The 17,780-nt window shown below is 57.8% G+C and overlaps 4 protein-coding genes and 1 non-coding gene across 5 annotated transcripts; 4 read left to right on the top strand and 1 right to left on the bottom strand.

Moving 5' to 3' along the window:
• Nucleotides 1–986: 986 nt before the first annotated feature.
• Nucleotides 987–5,209, top strand: B0T15DRAFT_398128 (uncharacterized protein; the record flags this gene model as incomplete). The annotated part of the gene is made up of 5 exons (XM_062864939.1): nucleotides 987–1,036; nucleotides 1,247–1,605; nucleotides 1,711–2,331; nucleotides 2,728–4,947; nucleotides 5,022–5,209. 5 exons carry the CDS (start codon nucleotides 987–989, stop codon nucleotides 5,207–5,209), a joined length of 3,438 nt encoding a protein of 1,145 aa, XP_062721045.1.
• A 659-nt stretch (nucleotides 5,210–5,868) lies between these two features.
• On the top strand, nucleotides 5,869–8,236 carry B0T15DRAFT_397710 (uncharacterized protein; the record flags this gene model as incomplete). Its single annotated transcript, XM_062864919.1, has 3 exons — nucleotides 5,869–6,303; nucleotides 6,405–7,884; nucleotides 8,025–8,236. 3 exons carry the CDS (start codon nucleotides 5,869–5,871, stop codon nucleotides 8,234–8,236), a joined length of 2,127 nt encoding a protein of 708 aa, XP_062721044.1.
• An 809-nt stretch (nucleotides 8,237–9,045) lies between these two features.
• B0T15DRAFT_531775 (glycoside hydrolase family 10 protein) lies at nucleotides 9,046–10,904 on the top strand. The gene is made up of 4 exons (XM_062869276.1): nucleotides 9,046–9,248; nucleotides 9,311–9,952; nucleotides 10,026–10,466; nucleotides 10,529–10,904. Exons 2-4 carry the CDS (start codon nucleotides 9,506–9,508, stop codon nucleotides 10,622–10,624), a joined length of 984 nt encoding a protein of 327 aa, XP_062721043.1. The 5' UTR covers nucleotides 9,046–9,248; nucleotides 9,311–9,505; the 3' UTR covers nucleotides 10,625–10,904.
• Nucleotides 10,905–10,998: 94 nt separating this feature from the next.
• On the top strand, nucleotides 10,999–16,877 carry B0T15DRAFT_192314 (ankyrin repeat-containing domain protein). The gene is made up of 2 exons (XM_062862460.1): nucleotides 10,999–12,477; nucleotides 12,543–16,877. Exons 1-2 carry the CDS (start codon nucleotides 11,391–11,393, stop codon nucleotides 16,604–16,606), a joined length of 5,151 nt encoding a protein of 1,716 aa, XP_062721042.1. The 5' UTR covers nucleotides 10,999–11,390; the 3' UTR covers nucleotides 16,607–16,877.
• Nucleotides 16,878–17,492: 615 nt separating this feature from the next.
• Nucleotides 17,493–17,571, bottom strand: B0T15DRAFT_t114. Its single transcript has one exon. It is a non-coding gene; the product is annotated as a tRNA-Arg (tRNA).
• Between the last annotated feature and the right edge of the window lie 209 nt (nucleotides 17,572–17,780).

Raw genomic sequence — 17,780 nt, 5'->3', positions numbered from 1 at the left:
AAATATAGAAATACTCACCCCTTGCAATGCCTCCTTGGATGACTTGTTATGGTGTTGCCTAAAGTCTGTGAACTTGTCAAAGTCTTGATCCGGGATAAGGTAAGATACTGTATGTTATTACTGTGTTGCGACCCTCCATGCATGCCTAGGGTTCGCGCGAGAAGCGCTTGTCGACCTCAAGCTTCCAGCCCGGTTTTGTCGCCTTGTTGCCACCCTCTTCCTCTTCTCCTGACATCCTGACATGTGGTGTATCGGCTAGGGCGAAAGCTTAAAACATGTATTGTACCACGTACACACATGACCGGATGACAACATGGCACAAATACAGATCGTCCCAAGGGCACAGCATGTCGCTGGAACTGACTCGGCGACTGGCAGAAACAAAAAGGAACCGCTGCCCTGGGCCCCGCAAACGGGCGGTTTCCCTTGCCCCTTTCCTCCCATGTCCTCTCGAAGCAATACAACCTCAACATCGAATTGACCACTCAAAACCACCGTTCGTGCCCTCCAAAGTCGACCCTTTCCGTCGCGGCGCCCGAGTCGCCAGATTCGAGGAAATTGAGAGAAGTTCACAGTCTCGAGATAATCCTCCATTCGAAGCGCCAGCATCCTGGCTTCTTCAATATTACCCATCCCAAACCAAGCATCGATAATTCCAGGGTGATTCCGCACTGGCGCCGGCGCTGCACCCAAAGACTGGACCCCTGACTTAGCGGTGGGGAAATTATTGGAGGGGCGCAACGAATTGAACCCGAGCTAAACGTTAGTGCTGCGGCGCTCTGCGCGCGGGCCAACAGCAGCCCGAGGATCAATCATCGCACACTCTCGGCTGATTGCCCGACTCCCTGCGCCCGCAGTCACACGAACCCACGCGTGTCTCAGTTTCCCCTGGCCTCTGCCGTGAGCCATCACGCCTGGCTCGATTCGGCTGGTTGCTCAGCCGTGCAAAAGAGGAATTGGGGACCGGTCTCCGGGACTCTCCCGCAATGTCCTCATCCCGCCCCGCGGTCACACCTACAACCCCAACGTATCCAGTGTCGGACGCGATATTCTCGAGCACGCCGCCGCAGCAACCGCCGCCGCCACCACCGCCGAGCGCTTTCACTAGCGCCTGGCCCGACGCATCGCCGTCACCCCGAACAAGTGTCCGCACCGGCAGCCGAAACGTGGGCAACCCTGCCTCGTTGAGGAGCCGCTACCACAACTACAACGCGATCGACAGCAATCCCCCCGCAGCACCGGAGAGACCCTCGGCTAGTACATCATATGCGACTTTCCCTCCCAATCCTCCACGATCCTCCTCCCTTGCCGCCGCCAGCAACCCCCCACGCACCTCGTCACTCTTACCGCCGGCGAGAATTCTTGTGGACCAAGGCGCTCCACACGCAATCGCTTCACCCCCCGACCCGTTCAGCGACCCTCGGCCGGCACCCAAGATCCCCGACGCGGCGAGAGAGGGAGATTCGCGCCACAGGAGGGGCCATTCAAGGGGTCATTCGCGATCAAGCAGTGCCGGCGGTCTAAGCGATACCCTGCGCAACCTCAACCGCTGGTCGGCTTCCACGACATCGAGTCGCGCTTCCAACTTTGTGGGCTTCACTCGTCGTGTGAGTACAGAGGTGTTGGGAGCAGCGTTCCACTCTCCGGGGAAGAAACTACACAAACATAGGCCATCGACTTCGGACAGCTCCCCGAGGTCATCAGCCCAAGCGAAATTCCGGGCTGAATCACCGGCACCATCGGCAGCACCCGTCCCGCCGCTGGCAATTTTACCCCGGATCTCGACCGGCCCGTCGCTGGAGCATGAGGTTCTCGAGTTAAACCTGCTAGGAGTGTTATCATCAACTGAGCAGCCTCAATCGCACCCGGAGCGGAGCGAGGATTTTGGAGCGTATTGGAATGGTCGATCGCAAGCTCTGGAAGAAGAGCGAGGATTGTCGTCGCTTCATCCAAGTACCGCCGAACCGCGGCTGCCATCCGGAATGATCACGCATCAATCAACCATGGCCTACGCACAGAACGGCCATGCCAGAGGCCACTCACGCGGTCGACCAAGCGGGCCAAACAGCAGCGCCGAAATCACTGTTTCGCCAAGAAGCCGAGAGAAAGATCGCGATCGCGACCGAGAACGGGAACGTGGCGGGAAACCTCCATCTCAGAAGGCAATGTTGTCGAAAGCGTTGCAGAAGGCAAACACGGCGGTCCAATTGGATAACGCGCAGAACCTTGAGGGCGCGAGGAGGGCGTATGCCGAAGCATGCGCTGTGCTCCAGCAAGTGCTCCTACGGACCTCCGGGGAGGAGGACAGGAGGAAACTGGAGGCCATTGTAAGTTCCTATGCGCTCAGTGTCCCGTGAGTGTTTCTCGGCAGGCCTAACGCATTCGCTCGTCAACAGCATGAAACATACTTGAGTCGAGTCATGGAGCTCGATGAGCAGCTGATCGATTTGGAACCCGGGGGCAAAGAGCTGCCGCATCGACCGGCAAGTGGCGAGCTGGACGATATGTTAGGCGTGCAGAGCGCGGCAGACGATTATTCGCGCCACAGGATTTATGAAAAGGATGTTGACACGCAACCGGCTTACGCTATTCGGGAACCGGTCAGAAACCCACCGCCCCCCTCTAGGGCGGCACCCGCTGCCTATGCAAACACATTGTTGGATCCTCAGGAAGGATCTTCGTCTTATTTAACCCAGCAGTACTCGCTCCGCTCCGCATTTTCCGGAGCGAGATACAACAGTAACTCCTCACTCAGACCTCCCGTGGATAACAACTATATGCCTCCACCGCTGTCTCCTCGACGGCCATCATCTCCCGGCAGGGGATCCCCCGCACCACACGAGCAAGTGAGTCCCAAGCGAGCAGCTGGGCCCGAGATACCCATCTCCAGCGGTCGGTTAGCCCAGCAGGCCCCGTCTGGTCATCAGCGGGGCAACAGCCATGAGTCGGTCTCGTGGCTCGATCCGATCGATGAATCCGAGCAATCCAGCGTGTCTTCGGTCCATTCGCGGTCGTCGTCAAAGGTGAGGAGGAAACACATACGTGCTGCAAGTGGTGCCACCGGAGCCGAGTTTGACGCCGCCCTGGACGACGCGATCGAGGCGGCATATGACGATGGATACGAGCCGGAGTCGGATTACTTCGGACACGAATACAAGCCGGGGCTCGGTGGCGACCCGATCGCCAACACATTGCGCCGTGTGGAAATGGCGAGGGAACTAGTCCGGGAACATGAAAGAGAGGCACTAGAGCTGGCGAACGAAAGGGAGAAACGGCTACGGTTACAGCAGCAACTCGAAGACGAGGAGTACAGGCGACAGGAAGCGATAGGCGAGGACTTTTATGACGGAAACGACTCGGAAGAGGGAGAGCGGCTGCTGGAGGAAATAACAGGGGCCGACGCCGTTGAAGACTTCAACTATGGAGCACGGTCCAGGCCGTCGGTTCCACGAGAATCGGACTCGAGCGGGATGACCAACCGCACCTGGCCGAGCTCCATGGCGTCGAACCCGACGACCGCTACGACTCTCCTTACTACGGTAAGCGAAGACAATGTCCCTTCTAAGCCTTCGGGTCCGTTGCCAGCGCTACCCGCCCATGCGATGTCGGAATTGCCCCCGCCGCCGGGCTCAGCTGGTTCGCAAAACTCGGGCCAAAGCGTGCGCAATCGCCGGCTTTCCGGGCAGAACCCGAAGGAGCTGAAAATCGAAACGACGAAGCTTGCACCGAGTGCACCAGCAGCACCAGCAACGACGGGCGGTGCCATCCCAGCTCAGTCGAAATCGGGCAACTACATCGTGCAGCAGCGTCAAGCCCTTTCAGCGGGTGCCAATCGCACCCTTGGACCGCTCACATCAAGGTCAGGTCCCTCGCCTATTCCGCCTGGAGTGCCGGGAGAGGATTCGGACGACTTACCTCCAATGACCACGCCCCAAGAGGAATACCCGCGTGTGGGCACTCCTTCCATCGTGCGTCCAGCCTTACGGAAGAATTACTCATCCTCGAGTTTGAAGAGCCTGAGGTCGCGGAATCCATCCATATCGCACTTGGAAGAAACTTCCGACTTATCGCCAGGCACACCACTAAGCACCCAATTCGGTGCACGGCTGCCCGCCGTCCCATCCCTTCCGCCAGGCGTCAAGGAGCGGGCAAATAGTACCACACCTGGTGGGTTGCAACTGTTCGAGAGCAATTTCCACTCGTCGGAAACCCCTGGGTCTCCGAATGTGCTCGCCCCAGATGCCCCGGCGCCACTTGAACCGTGCCCAAGCGATGTTATGCTGCGGCCGTTTTGGCTGATGCGCTGCCTGTACCAAACCCTCTGCCACCCGCGCGGAGGCTACCTCAGCAACAAGCTGTTTGTTCCGCGAGATGTATGGCGCGTCAAGGGGGTCAAGCTCAGGAATATCGAAGATAAAATTGCCAACTGCGATCTGCTCACCGCTGCGCTGCAGAAGCTGGCCAGAGTAGACACCTGCGATGCCGACGCGGTCCTGGAGGAGATGCAGTCGCTCGAGGGCGTGCTGGAGCAGGTGAAGACCACGCTTTCGCGCAAGCTGGGCAGCGAGGTTGGCCCGCAGGGCGCCGGGTCCATGTTCAAAGACGCCAACGCAGTGGACGCCGACCCGGCCTCCATGCCGAGGTCCGCGAGCGTCGCGGGCAAGGCGAGCAGCTTTTCGTGGCGGAGGCTGCGCAGCAAGAACAGCTCGGCCAACCTGCCTGGCCTGGCGACATCGTACGGTGGGAAAGGAGGCAGCGGTGGCGCGAGTTCGACCAACCTACACGAGGGCGCCACGGGCAAGGATACGATGCTGGCGAGCCTGCCCATGACGAGTCACCCAACAAGCCGGCCGACGAAGCGGGATGTCGCGAGTGTTGCGTTTACGGGACCCAATGCGAATTACATGGCTTCGCTGGCGAAGTTGTTCGATGCCGCGCAGGCAGTTGGTGAGTTGGACCGATTTTCATTGCGCATGTCGGCATACGCGGGGGCAGTGAAGGAGTGCTAACGAGTGTTCCAGACCAAATTGCCCGCCAGGTCGACGACCCCGGCCTCCGCCACGCGGACAAGACCCAAGTTGGACTCGAACTGTGCACCAAGCATGCGACGGACTTCTTCACATTTTATATATGCCGCTTTGTGCTGTCCGACCTGACGCTGTTGTTGGACAAGTTCATCAAGCGCGGCAGCGAGTGGGTGCTTGCGTGAAGCACGCCGGGGAGTTTAGCCTAGGTAATCGGTAGCAAGATCGTGGCCGTCCGAGGAGACCAGACGGTGGAACAATAGGCATGGACGGATGGGGAGGAAAGATGCGCATGATCGTGGGACAAACCTGATGGGTATCACATGACTGGTATGAACAAGACGTCGTCGCCGGTATATAGCTGATTTGGCTGCTTGTATAATTGCTTGAGATGAAAGGGGGATATACAATGGTGGAAGCCACTTGTATTGTACGTACAGAGCGTTCCCTCAACTATTCTTATCTAGACTTGTAGACCTTTTCTTCTCCACAGAGGTTGCTGTGGTTCGGGAGGGGGGCAGCAATCGGAAGGGTACAGCTTCTCATGGAAGGAATTGCATATACTGCTCTTATTCCATCACAATGGAGAATCCCCAAAGCAATGTATGTGCTCATTGTACTGATAATTCCTGGAGCGCTGTCCATCTGATAAGATAACAACCGTCCGTCGATGGAAGCAGCGTTCTTGGCGTCCATATCGACCCACTAAATTTTGGTCGCGCAACCCCGAACCACGACCACCAAAGCGCAACACCACAGCTCCGCGTTCCAAAACAAGCACAGCCCAGCGTTACATGACCCAGAGCGCCGATTGATGCGTGGCGTGTCGGGTCTGGACACACGAATGGGACCATGGCTGAGGCGTGTGCGTCTGACGCCGCCCCCGGGCCCGAGGCCTGCTCTACTGCATCGTGCAAGGGAAGCAGCGGCAGGTAGCGGTAGTAGCACGCGATGCTTCTCCTGCTTCGCCGGCGTCCCCAGACCTCGACGTCGATGGGATGTCAGCCATACCCTAGCTGCCAGATACTCCCCCCCCCGTCCCGCGGTAGTAGTTTTCCCACCACAACAATGCCGGCTCGCCAGCAGCACCACGGCCAAGGACGGGCCCGAACAACGCCGCGCGGCCGAGCTCGAGAAACGCATCGCGGCGATCCCCATCGAGCGCTACCGCAACTTCTGCATCGTCGCACACATCGACCACGGCAAGAGTACCCTCAGCGACCGGCTCCTCGAACACACGGGCACCATCTCTGCAAGCGACGCTAACAAGCAGATCCTGGTGCGCTCCGTCAACCCCTCCTCCCTCCCCTTCCCGCCCCCTTCCCCCACGCTCTGTCCCTTCCTTTTCTCTAACACCCTCCCCCTTTATGAATGCGACAGGACAAACTCGACGTCGAACGCGAGCGTGGCATCACCGTCAAGGCACAAACTTGCACCATGATCTACCGCCACCCGGCCACGGGCGAAGACTACCTGCTCCACCTGGTCGACACGCCGGGCCACGTCGACTTCCGCGCCGAGGTCACGCGCTCGTACGCCTCGTGCGGCGGCGCCCTGCTGCTGGTCGACGCCTCGCAGGGCGTGCAGGCGCAGACGGTCGCCAACTTCTACCTGGCCTTCGCCCAGGGCCTGGCGCTGGTCCCCGTGGTGAACAAGATCGATCTGCCCACGGCGGACGTCGACAGGGCGCTGGGCCAGCTGGAGAGCGTGTTTGAATTGGATACCAGCCGCGCCGTGAGGGTCAGCGCGAAGACCGGGCAGGGCGTGGGCGATATCCTGCCGGCGGTCATTGATCTGGTCCCGGCGCCCGTGGGCGATACCAAGAAGCCGTTGAGGATGCTGCTCGTTGATTCGTGGTATGACCACTTCAAGGGGGTGGTGTTGCTTGTTAGGGTGTTTGACGGGACGATCAAGGCCGGGGATCGGTTGGTGAGCTTGGGGACGGGGAATGAGTATACCGTGGGCGAGGTTGGGATACAGTACCCCAACCAGGTGCCGCAGAAGGTATTGAGGGCGGGGCAGGTCGGGTATGTGTTCTTCAACCCGGGCATGAAGAAGATTCAGGATGCGAAGATCGGGGATACGTTTACCACGGCCGGGTCGGAAGACGCGGTGGAGCCGTACCCCGGGTTTGAGGAGCCCAAGCCGATGGTGTTTGTGGCGGCCTTTCCGACGGACCAGGGCGACTACAACAAGCTGGCGGACAGCATCGGGCAGCTGGTGCTCAACGACCGCAGCGTGACGCTGCAGAAGGATTTCTCGGAAGCGCTCGGGGCCGGATGGCGGCTGGGGTTCCTGGGGAGCCTGCACTGCTCCGTGTTCCAAGACCGGCTGCGGCAGGAGCACGGAGCCGATATCATCATCACCGAGCCTGCAGTCCCCACTAAGATCGTCTGGAACAACGGCGGGCCCGAGACCATCATCACCAACCCGGCCGAGTTCCCGGACAACGACGACGTCCGCATGCGCAGGGCCACCATCTACGAGCCCTTTGTCCTGGCCACCATCACGCTGCCGGACGAGTACCTGGGGCGGGTCATCGAGATCTGCGAGAACGCGCGCGGCATGCAGAAGAGCATCGAGTACTTCCACGCCACGCAGGTCATCCTCAAGTACGAGGTGCCCATGTCCAGCCTGGTGGACGACCTGTTCGGCAAGCTCAAGGGTGCGACGAAGGGGTACGCCACGCTGGACTACGAGGACGCCGGGTGGCGCGAGAGCGGCCTGGTCAAGATGAACCTGCTGGTCAACAAGAAGCCCGTCGACGCGATCGCGCGCGTCGTGCACTCCAGCCAGGTGGAGAGGCTGGGCCGGCAGTGGGTGACCAAGTTCAAGGAGCATGTGGAGAGGCAGATGTTTGGTGCGTTTTCTTTTCTCAATTCTTCTTCTCAGTCTTCCTTTGTCTCTCCCCCTTTTCCCCCTGCCCCCCTCCACCCAATATTCTTGCTTTATTATTGGTGCGGTTCTAACTCACTGACACTTTTTGTACTACTTATGTAGAGGTCATCATCCAAGCCGCCGCCGGCAAGCGCATTGTTGCGCGCGAGACCATCAAGCCCTTCCGCAAGGACGTCCTCGCCAAGCTGCATGCCAGCGACATCACCCGCCGGCGGAAGCTGCTGGAGAAGCAGAAGGCGGGCCGGAAGCGCCTCAGGGCCGTGGGCAACGTCGTCATCGAGCAGGCGGCGTTTCAGAAGTTCTTGTCGAAGTGAGCTTTGACGAGATGAACTGAGCGTCAGTCTGTATAAGTACATTAATGCATGTACTGTAGTGTAGATGTACGTACATATATGTATATGTATCTAAGTTGTTTAATGATGAGCACGGGGCGTTTCGGTGTGTTCAGATACATATGGTAGAGACCTTGGGAAACAAAAGCGTGGTGCGATGTGAATTGCATGGAGGGGTCACACAGGTTGTTGAGCTCTTTGGTCGGGGAAGAGACTGAGTCCTTGAAAGCAGCGGCCCTTTATGTCCAGAGAGCATCAATTCCCAGTCTACCTCCCTGTATTCCTGTGTACACTGTACCGTTACTTGCAGAGTGTGCCAGCTGTCAACGTCAGCAGAATATTCCCCGTTTCGGAACCTGTCTTAGGCACTGCCATCAACGTTTTGACGGCTCCCCGCGTGCTACTTGGTGATAATGACGCGGGTTTGAGTCTGGGTTTCTTCGTCGGTTGAGTTCGGTCTTGCAACCAGATAAACACGGGCCATTCTTCCACACCAGGCTCTTGTATTCTTTTGGCTTTCATCTCCTTCCGCGGAAGGCTCAGCTACCGAGCTTCAACCTCAATCCCCCCGAATAGGGCGACTATTCCCGAGCTCCGTCCCAGTAAATGACCCTGGCTTGACACGCGCACCAATGATTCCTTTTCGGGCATTCGGCGATTTGATTTGAGAGGTTCATCATGTTGCAGATGCTTAAGGAACGTAGGATATAAAGAGCCCGGTGGGGACGACGGTGGCAATGCTGGATATTGTATGGTGATCTACCATCTGGCAAAAAGAGCCCAGGGGCGAGGTCCTTTTAACCGTTCCCCGGCGATGCGGCTAAAATGGAGAACGATATGCTCGACGCCGCTGAAGTCGCATTACATCGCGGGGCCCCGCGCGATGTGCCGACGTCGTGTGGTATTCATGTCCCCCGTAATTGGAGCCTCCGGGCTTGATGTAATCATGCAAGTGTGGGGGAAGAAGCAGGCTCATCAGTGCAACGGGAAGATGGCAGGTACCCGTCGCAAGTATTACCTTTTCCTCAACACCCTCTGACCAGGAGACTACAATAGGCGCGGATAAGGGGAAGGCCGGGATGAGCGGCTCCCTTGCCATTTTCAGTAGATTAATGTCAGGGTGACGAGTGCCCGGGATGGTGAGCATATATGGTGGCATCCCTCGTCCGCTCCCAGGATCTCGGTTGTCCCTGACAGACGCGGAATTCGTCAAGCCTCATCTCGGTCCTTTCGAAGTCAGTCGTCACCACAATGAAGGCCAGTCTTATGCTCCTGTTGGCGCCGCTCGCCGTCCTGGCAGCACCGGCCCTCGATACCCGCCAGGCAGCTCAGAGCATCGACCAGCTGTTCAAGGCCAAGGGCAAGCTCTATTACGGCACCTGCACCGACCAAGGCCGGCTCACCTCGGGCAAGAATGCGGCCATCATCCAGGCCAACTTCGGCCAGGTGACGCCCGAGAACAGCATGAAGTGGCAGTCCATCAACCCCAACCGGGGCAGCTACAGCTGGGGCCAGGCCGACTACCTCGTCAACTGGGCCACCCAGAACAACAAGACCATCCGCGGTCACACCTTTGTCTGGCATTCGCAGCTGGCCGGCTGGGTCGGCAACATCCGCGACCGTAACACCTTGACCCAGGTCATCCAGGACCACATCACGACGGTCATGACGCGGTACAAGGGCAAGATCTACGGATATGTGCGCACCGCCCCATAACGCTACCCCCAGTGTATACACTCGGACGCGTGCTGACAAGAGAAAATGATAACAGGACGTTATCAACGAGATGTTCAACGAAGACGGCTCCCTTCGCAGCAGTGTCTTCTCCCAGGTGCTTGGTGAAGACTTCGTCGGCATCGCCTTCAAGGCCGCCCGCGCCGCCGACCCCGACGCCAAGTTGTACATCAATGACTACAACCTCGACAGCCCCAACGCGGCCAAGTTGACGAGGGGCATGGTAGACCACGTCAAGAAGTGGCTGGCGGCCGGCATCCCCATCGACGGCATCGGCACACAGGGCCACCTGCAGTCCGGCCAGGGCAGCGGCCTGGCTGGTGCTATCAAGGCGCTCGCGGCCTCGGGCGTTAGCGAGGTTGCCGTAACCGAGCTGGATATCCAGAACAACAATGTCAACGACTACACTGCCGTCACCAAGGGCTGCCTGGACGAGCCCAAGTGCGTGGGCATCACCGTCTGGGGCGTCCGCGACAACGTGAGTTTTCTCCTTCTTATCCGGTTCCGTTTTCGACGAGTCGGGCTGACCTTGCTTCGCAGGACTCGTGGCGTCCACAGGGCAACCCGCTCCTCTTCGACAGCAACTACAACCCCAAGGCTGCGTACAACGCCATCGTCCAGCTGCTGTCGCAGTGAATATTATGTCTCATCAAGTCCGATAGCTAGGAGGACGAGGATGAGGATGAATTGGGGACTTGAATCAACTGGTTGGTCGCGGGAAACGATGAGCACGGGTTACTCGCAGGATTGAGAAAATCGCGGTGTTGCCCCTGAAAATGCCACGCCAAGCTGGCTCTGTTGTAAATAGCACCGAAATCTTCGGATCAACCAGGCGTGCATCTTTTCTTCCCTCTGATGTCGTGATCGGACCAATTCTCTAATCCTAGGCGCCCGTACGATTGGATTGAACTCCGAGAAAGGTGGGTCAGCAACACTGCATGAGGACAATACCTTCAGGCAGGAGCGACCCAGACAATGGGAAGTCATCTGTTGATCATACTACCGGTGTACTACTACTACTGTAGTATGAACCTCACATGTAGCAACCCAAAATCTGACCGCAGCCGGATTCATTCTAGGCACCGAAATAAAAAAGCCAGCTTGACGTCAGGCCAATTGCGTTTGCAGCTTTGCGGTCTGGATGACACAGCACTGTTTGCGCTTCAACAAATCAGCGGCAGCCGAACCCCTTTCCTGAGCATCCACCCTCTTCACCCACGCTTCACGCCAAGCACGGGACATGGAGAGGCCATCATGACAGGAACGGCGTATAAGAGTCGGCCGGGACCAAGTCCTAACATCATGGTGTGCTCGCCAGCGTCTCTTGTCATCCCGAGGATGCCAAATTCGTCCCGCACATCGGCCTTCGCAAATTCGCAATCGCCCCGACATAGACGCCGCCATGGACAAGGATAAGGGCAAGGATAAGGACAAGCGCAGTCTGTATGATGAGGCCCTGGCCCGTTTCCGCAAGGAGGCGTCCGAGGAACACTCAAGTCCCAAGGACACTGAGCTGCTCAAGGAGTTCTTGCGTGAGCGAGCCACTCCCGAAGAGACGAAGCGAGCTGCCGAGATGTTGCAGGCCGACGCCGGGAAGAAGTATGGAAGTCGCAAGATCGGCGACGCCGAGATTCCGGGCGACTGGATCGACAACATCATGGCCAACATCGAGTACTTCGTGGCCGCCGGCGACTTTGTCACCAAGAACGCTCCCGAGAGCGTCGGCATGGCCTGGTACGCCGTCAAGCTCACCCTGACTGCCATCCATTCCAACTACGACCTCTACACCTTCTTCGGCTCTGGCCTGAGTGATGTCAGCGAGATTATGATCTTCGTGCGTCACTACGACCGCCTTTACGACGAGAGGTCGAACCCCCAATGGAGGCCCAGCCCTCTTGTCGAGAAGCTGTTGCAGGACGTTGTTAGTGCCTATGCTGCCGTCCTGGACTTCTCCTTTACCATCAAGCGCCACCTGACCGCCGGCGCCCTGACTCGCATCAAGCATGGCTTCAAGGACTTCTTTGGCCTCTCGAAGCAAAAGTTTGAGGCCAAGCTTGGCAAGGTGGCCGCGCTGAAGAAGGCGATCCTTGAGGAGAGTGCGGCTGCATTCCAGGATAAGACGCTTACGCAGCTCCAAGGCATGTCCACCGTCCTCGCTAGTATTGAGGGCACCGTCAGGCATGTGAGGGACTTCCAGGACACCCAAAAGAAGCTGCATGAAGAAGCCATGGCCAAGTTCGACACTCTAATCAAGGGCTTGGAGGACATCAAGGCATCAACGAAACGCAAGACTCATTGGGACTATTGTGTGTCCGACTTCCAAACATTCCAGAAGGACCTGAGCCCGTTGGAAGCTTCTTTCGACGTACTCGGAAACATTATCGATTCGACATACCCCGGAACCTGTCAATGGGTGTTTGAAGATCCGTTGTACAGGCAGTGGGAGGATACTGCTACGAGCGCTCTCCTCTGCGTCACAGGGCCGGAAGGTGAGCCTCATGCTGCTATCCTATGTAGAGTTACGGCCTCAGGAGCCTTACTGACAATCCTTCAGGTTCCGGCAAGTCCTACGTGTTAGCATCCATCGCTCAACGCACCATGGAAGCTGTCGACTCCGGGAGGTCGCTACTGTACGTGACATGCAGTAGCTCGGCAAGCGGCCACGGGTTGAGCAGCAGCCAGTCATACACGGCAGACAGCATCTGCCGCACTCTTCTGTCACAGCTCTACGACTTCGCCGTTCAGGGCGAAGACAATATCGGTCTGCTTGAGGCGTGTAATAGCGTCTTCAAGAAGGCCAAAGACCGGAGCATTGGTCTGCCAAGCTACATGCGCGGCGAAAACACCGGCCTACCCGAGTTTTCCGAGGGATTCTCCCGGATCGCCTGCCTCCTCAAGAAAAACCTGGTGGTCATCGTGGACGGTCTGGATCGGAATACGGTGGACGACAGGAACCAGGAAGAGCTTCTACGGAAGTTCCAGAGCCTCATTCGCGCACTTCCTGAGGAAACAGGCGTTTGCCTTCACATCCTCGTCGGGTGTGCTTCGGCGACCAAGTTCTTTAATGAAGTGGATGCGTCTGGCGGCTGGCCTCTTGACGTTGGCTTCGGCAATCGGGAAGACATGAAGCTTGTTCTCACAAACGCGCTCAATGACATCGCCGGCCTGTCAGCCGCTGAGAGGGAGGAGGCCATGACTCGGATCCTCGAGAAAGCCGGCTCACGATTCGTCTACCTGATGGACACTGCCATCCCCTTCATGCGGGAGCCCTTTCAGAGACCAATCTCTAAGCGGCTGGAGGCCTTGCCTGGCGGCATAAGCGACACCTACAAAACGGCGCTGAGCAAGATGAGCCCTAACTATGTCGACCTCCTCCGTACCGCCCTCACCTGGACGCTTCTGAGCCCTGACTTTCCGTATGCGAGAGAGGTTATGGACTCTTTCCAAGGGACTTACGACATTCCTCCCGAGACGGCCACACCTGAGGAAGCCGACGCTTTCCCACCGGCTTCGCGTCTTGAGCTCGACCAGCTTCGGGAAGCCACAGACCCCTTCTTGGGGTTGTTTCCAGGCCCTGACGGCTTCCAAATGTATCAAACCGACCCGGTAGCCGTTCCTGATTTCTTCCTCAAGTCGGGCAGCGAGGTGCAGGAAGAGTCGCAAGATCACGATCATCTCTGCGCTCGCTGCGGATCGTCCCGGGATTCAGGAAAGCTATTGCAGGTTGATCCCAAGGAAGGACATCTGCAAATGGCTCTAACGTGTCTCCGTCATCTAAACCACCCGCTCTTCCAGAGGAGGGCAGGGTTAGTTACCACTGCCGGGCAAGTGAACAGTGGCGTGGAAACTGAAAATGCGGACGCGGCAGAGAGTAGGGAAGATGGAGACGAGGCAATGGACCAGGAAAAGGCAGAAAAGCAAGTTTCACCCGAGAACGAGGCAGACGAGGAGGACCTTAGCCAAGACGCTCAGGATGGCTATCAGACCGAGGACTCCATGGACGACGAAGACGTCATTGAACCTCAATTTGATGGCTTGGTCGACCGAGGCTCTGAAGACGATGACGAAAGCGACGATGACGAGTCCACCCGCGTTCGATACGAGATCCAGTTCTGGCCTTCGCATATACGTCAAGCTGAGGAGCTGTGGCCTGTAGAGGAACGTGGTGAGAGTCCTGAGTGGGCTGCTCTAATGGGCGAACTCGATAAGCTCGTCTTTGAGACGCCCGAGGTCTTCGCTGCTTGGCAACGGAAGTACCCCGAGAAGCACGAGAAGGATGGCCTCTTCCGTAACGACAGCTATTTCAGCGTCGGCGATGGCGATCACAGACCACTGCATGTGGCCGCCTCTCTCGGCCTTACTTCTTGGACGAGTCACCTCCTCAATCGCGGGGAGGAACCGAATGGGTTGTCACATGGCTTCAGTCCGCTGCAAGCCGCGGCGTGCTCAGAAGGCGGGCTCGAAACCATGAAGCTACTGCTGGAAGCGGGATCTGATGTCAATGCGGAGAATGGCGTCGGTCGCAGTGCGTTTCAGCTGTGGTTCATGTGCGGTGACGTGACCGTCGAAGGAGCGCGGATGCTCCTAGAGTACAAAGCCGACCCCCAAGTGAGCAGCTCGTTCGACCATTACAATGCGCTACAATATTTCGCCAGCAGAGGGGAGGACCCTGAGGTTCTCGACCTTCTATTGGGCTGCGGGGCGGACATTAACGCAGTGCACCCGGAAGATCCCTTTAAGTTTCCACCACTGCACATGGTGCTCATGAGGCGAGAGGTGCCTGGCCCGCTGCTGGAGGCGTTCATCAAACAAGGGGCCAACCTGCATTCGGAAGACGCCGGGTCTAGGAGGCCGCTGCAGATTATCTGTTCGAGCGGCCAGCGCGAGGTTCTTAAGATTATACTGCAGTCCGAGGGTCTCGATATAGACGACATCGACTTCCGCGGCACGACCGCCCTCCACGAAGCCACGCTATATGACTATAGCGATATGATCCGGACGTTGCTGGAACATCGCGCAGATCCTGACATCATCGATAAACAGAACAGAGTGGCGCTGCATACCGCTGCCAGAATGGGGTTTTCCGACACTATTCGGGTCCTTCTCGAGTACACAAAGGAGGTCAACCTTCTCGACCACGCAGGTTGGTCGCCATTGTTCTGCGCGTGTCTCAGCAGGAACGAGGGGGCCGCGTCACTGATCCTCGACGCTCTTATCGAACGCGGCCTGTTATTAGAAGATATCAACAAGCCTACGAGGAGTGGACGGACCGTCCTCCGCCAGGCGGCAGACCACGGTTTCGACGGCGTCGTGTCCAGGCTTATTCGCTTAGCCTCGGACCGCAACGATCCTTCAAGTTTGCATATCAACGCCCAGGACACCAAGAAGGGCATGACACCCCTCCATCGCGCCGCCATGAACGGCCACGCGGCCTGCGTGCACCTCCTCCTCTCCGCGAACCCGCCAGCCGACGCGTCCCTGACCGACTCCCAATCGCGTACCGCCCTCGCCCTCGCCTACGAACGGTGGTCCATCGCGAACAAAACCTCATCCTACGAGGAAATCATCTCGACCCTCATAGCCGCCTCCCCCGAAGCCGCCGCCGCCGACGCGGACTTGGTCGCCGTGTGCGCCGCAAATGGCAGCGTCGCGCTCCTCACCCAGCTCTGGCGCCTCAATGCCGACCTCAGTCGCCCAGACCACTTCGGCTGGACCCCGCTCAACCTGGCGCGGCACTTCCACCACAAGGAGGCCGAGCAGTTCCTCAAGCAGCGCGCCGCGCGTGCCAATTTGCTGCCGAGCAAGTGGGAGACCCAATTTCCCGGCACGACGCCCGCGGGGGCGATTAGCATCGTCGTGTCCGGTGACGATGAGGACGAAGGAGGCAGAGGAGGGAAAGAACGGAGGAGGAATAAGGTCCTACACACCAGCGGCAAGCGCGTGTGTGTCTCGGCAGACCGCCCGCTGCCTGCTGACTTGGAGGGGTATTATTTCGAGGTTACTCTGCAGGAGCTGCCTGCTGGTATTGAAGAGGGTAAAGCGGAGTGGCCCGAGATGGCCATCGGCTTCTGCACCCTCGGCGGCGCGGCGCTCGAGTTTCCCGGCTGGTCGGCCGCGTCGGACAGCCCGTCCACGGCCAAGTCGTGGGGGTATCACTCCGACACGGGCGGGGTGTATTCCTCGGTGGCGAACAGGGAAGATTTCGAGGATGAAGAGTACCGCTATGCTGTGGGGGATACGGTGGGATGTGGTGTGGACTTGGGCAAGGGGGAGATCTGGTTTACGCGGGATGGCAAGCGGCTGGATAGTGTGGTGACGGGAGTCGAGGGGAGGCTGTTCCCTGTTGTGGGACTGCACGATCCGATTTGCTTTGAGACGAATTTCGGCAGGGAGGGAGATCCGCCGTTTAAGTGGCAGCAGCCGGCGGCGGCGGCGGCTGTGGCGGAGGAGAAGAAGGCGGATGGTGGTGGGGATGGTGGTGGGGATGGGAAGGATGGAGATGCGGTTGTGAAGGTTGTTGTGCTTGGTGATCATGGTAAGAGAGCGGATGGTGAGACTGGAAAGATGGATGTGCAGGTGGCGAGTCAGGAGGTGGTTGTTGTTGGTGTTGGGGCTTAGGATCTTGTGCTATGGAAAGGGGGTTGCAGTGGTGAGGTAGGTGACAGGGAGGGGCACATGACCGGACCGGTGGCGACAAGATGGAATTGTATGGTGATATCTTGAACAATCCCGATTACTCCCTGGCGATATCGCGTATGCTCGTGCCGAGGTTTCAGTCTGCCCTCGGATTCGCCGGGGGCGGCGCAGATTGTGCATGGGCGGGTGTATTGATAGAGTCTGTGACTTATGGAATACAACTCCAGCAGCCGTCTGCTCTGTGAACCAATCACTACTACGGTCAACAGATGCGCTATGTCTCTATGTCTTCGTTGGACATTCTTCCGCAAAGTCATCTGCCCGAACTGGGTGGCATAACCCCAAGCATCCTAAACACCCCATGCAAGTAGACACATGACACATCCCTCATGATTACAGATGTCATAGGTAGGATCCAATACTAGTACGATCAGTTATATTAATAAATCACGGCTCCCCCAACTCTGCTTTTCCTACTTCTCGGTTACACCAAGCAGTTGTTCCCGTATGGCGAGTTGCTGGTGTGGAGTCCTGGGTGAAATAGGCCCGGACCTTTTGGGCAGAACACGGTGCTTTACCACCTCCGAAGACTATAACCTTTAGTCTGCCTAGTACCTGGTAGTAAAGTAAGTGCGTACAAAACATGAACAGGACGAAGGAACATCAACAGCAAAAGATGGTAACGTGGCCTAGGGAAAGCTAAAGGATACTACTGCTACATAGCAGTAGAGACGAAGTGGCAAAGGAGAAAGAAATGTCAGAAATGAACAACATTAATTGGCTACTGATCTTTGAGCAGCTGGTTAGTACACCATGACCATGGGAGGGGGGAAAAAAGGAAGTCGGGGTCGTGGGAATTGGCAAAAGACGATCCACCCAGGGGTCGAACCTGGAACCTCCTGATTAACACATCGTAGTCAGACGCTCTGCCATTGAGCCAGCGGACCTGAACGTGAATAGCTGGTGGTTTAAGGTCTCGCCTATTACGCTTATGTGGGCAAAAGCGATAACTTAGACTGCGATGTCGAAGATTCATTCCTTTCTCATCGCCGCTGGTATTCCTAGATGCGCGAGGGAACAAGCGGACTCAAATACAACGGTGATCCCAAGCGTCGAGATACGGCGTAAAGAAACCAGAGTGGCGGCAAGGGCAGCA

The sequence above is a fragment of the Chaetomium strumarium genome (genome assembly GCF_033439665.1).
Source record: "Chaetomium strumarium strain CBS 333.67 chromosome Unknown B0T15scaffold_4, whole genome shotgun sequence".
Lineage (NCBI taxonomy): Eukaryota > Fungi > Ascomycota > Sordariomycetes > Sordariales > Chaetomiaceae > Chaetomium > Chaetomium strumarium.
The sequence above is the reverse complement of the archived record's forward strand: the minus strand, read 5'-3'. Positions and strand labels throughout refer to the sequence as shown.

What these genes read in the sequence shown, in the direction of transcription:
- B0T15DRAFT_531775 (XM_062869276.1), top strand. Translation starts at nt 9,506, where the DNA reads ATGAAGGCCAGTCTTATGCTCCTGTTGGCGCCGCTCGCCGTCCTGGCA. An exon ending in AGGGCAAGATCTACGGATAT is followed by an intron (nt 9,953 to 10,025) that starts GTGCGCACCGCC and finishes AAATGATAACAG; the next exon opens with GACGTTATCAACGAGATGTT. An exon ending in TCTGGGGCGTCCGCGACAAC is followed by an intron (nt 10,467 to 10,528) that starts GTGAGTTTTCTC and finishes CTTGCTTCGCAG; the next exon opens with GACTCGTGGCGTCCACAGGG.
- B0T15DRAFT_192314 (XM_062862460.1), top strand. Translation starts at nt 11,391, where the DNA reads ATGGACAAGGATAAGGGCAAGGATAAGGACAAGCGCAGTCTGTATGAT. An exon ending in CTGCGTCACAGGGCCGGAAG is followed by an intron (nt 12,478 to 12,542) that starts GTGAGCCTCATG and finishes ACAATCCTTCAG; the next exon opens with GTTCCGGCAAGTCCTACGTG.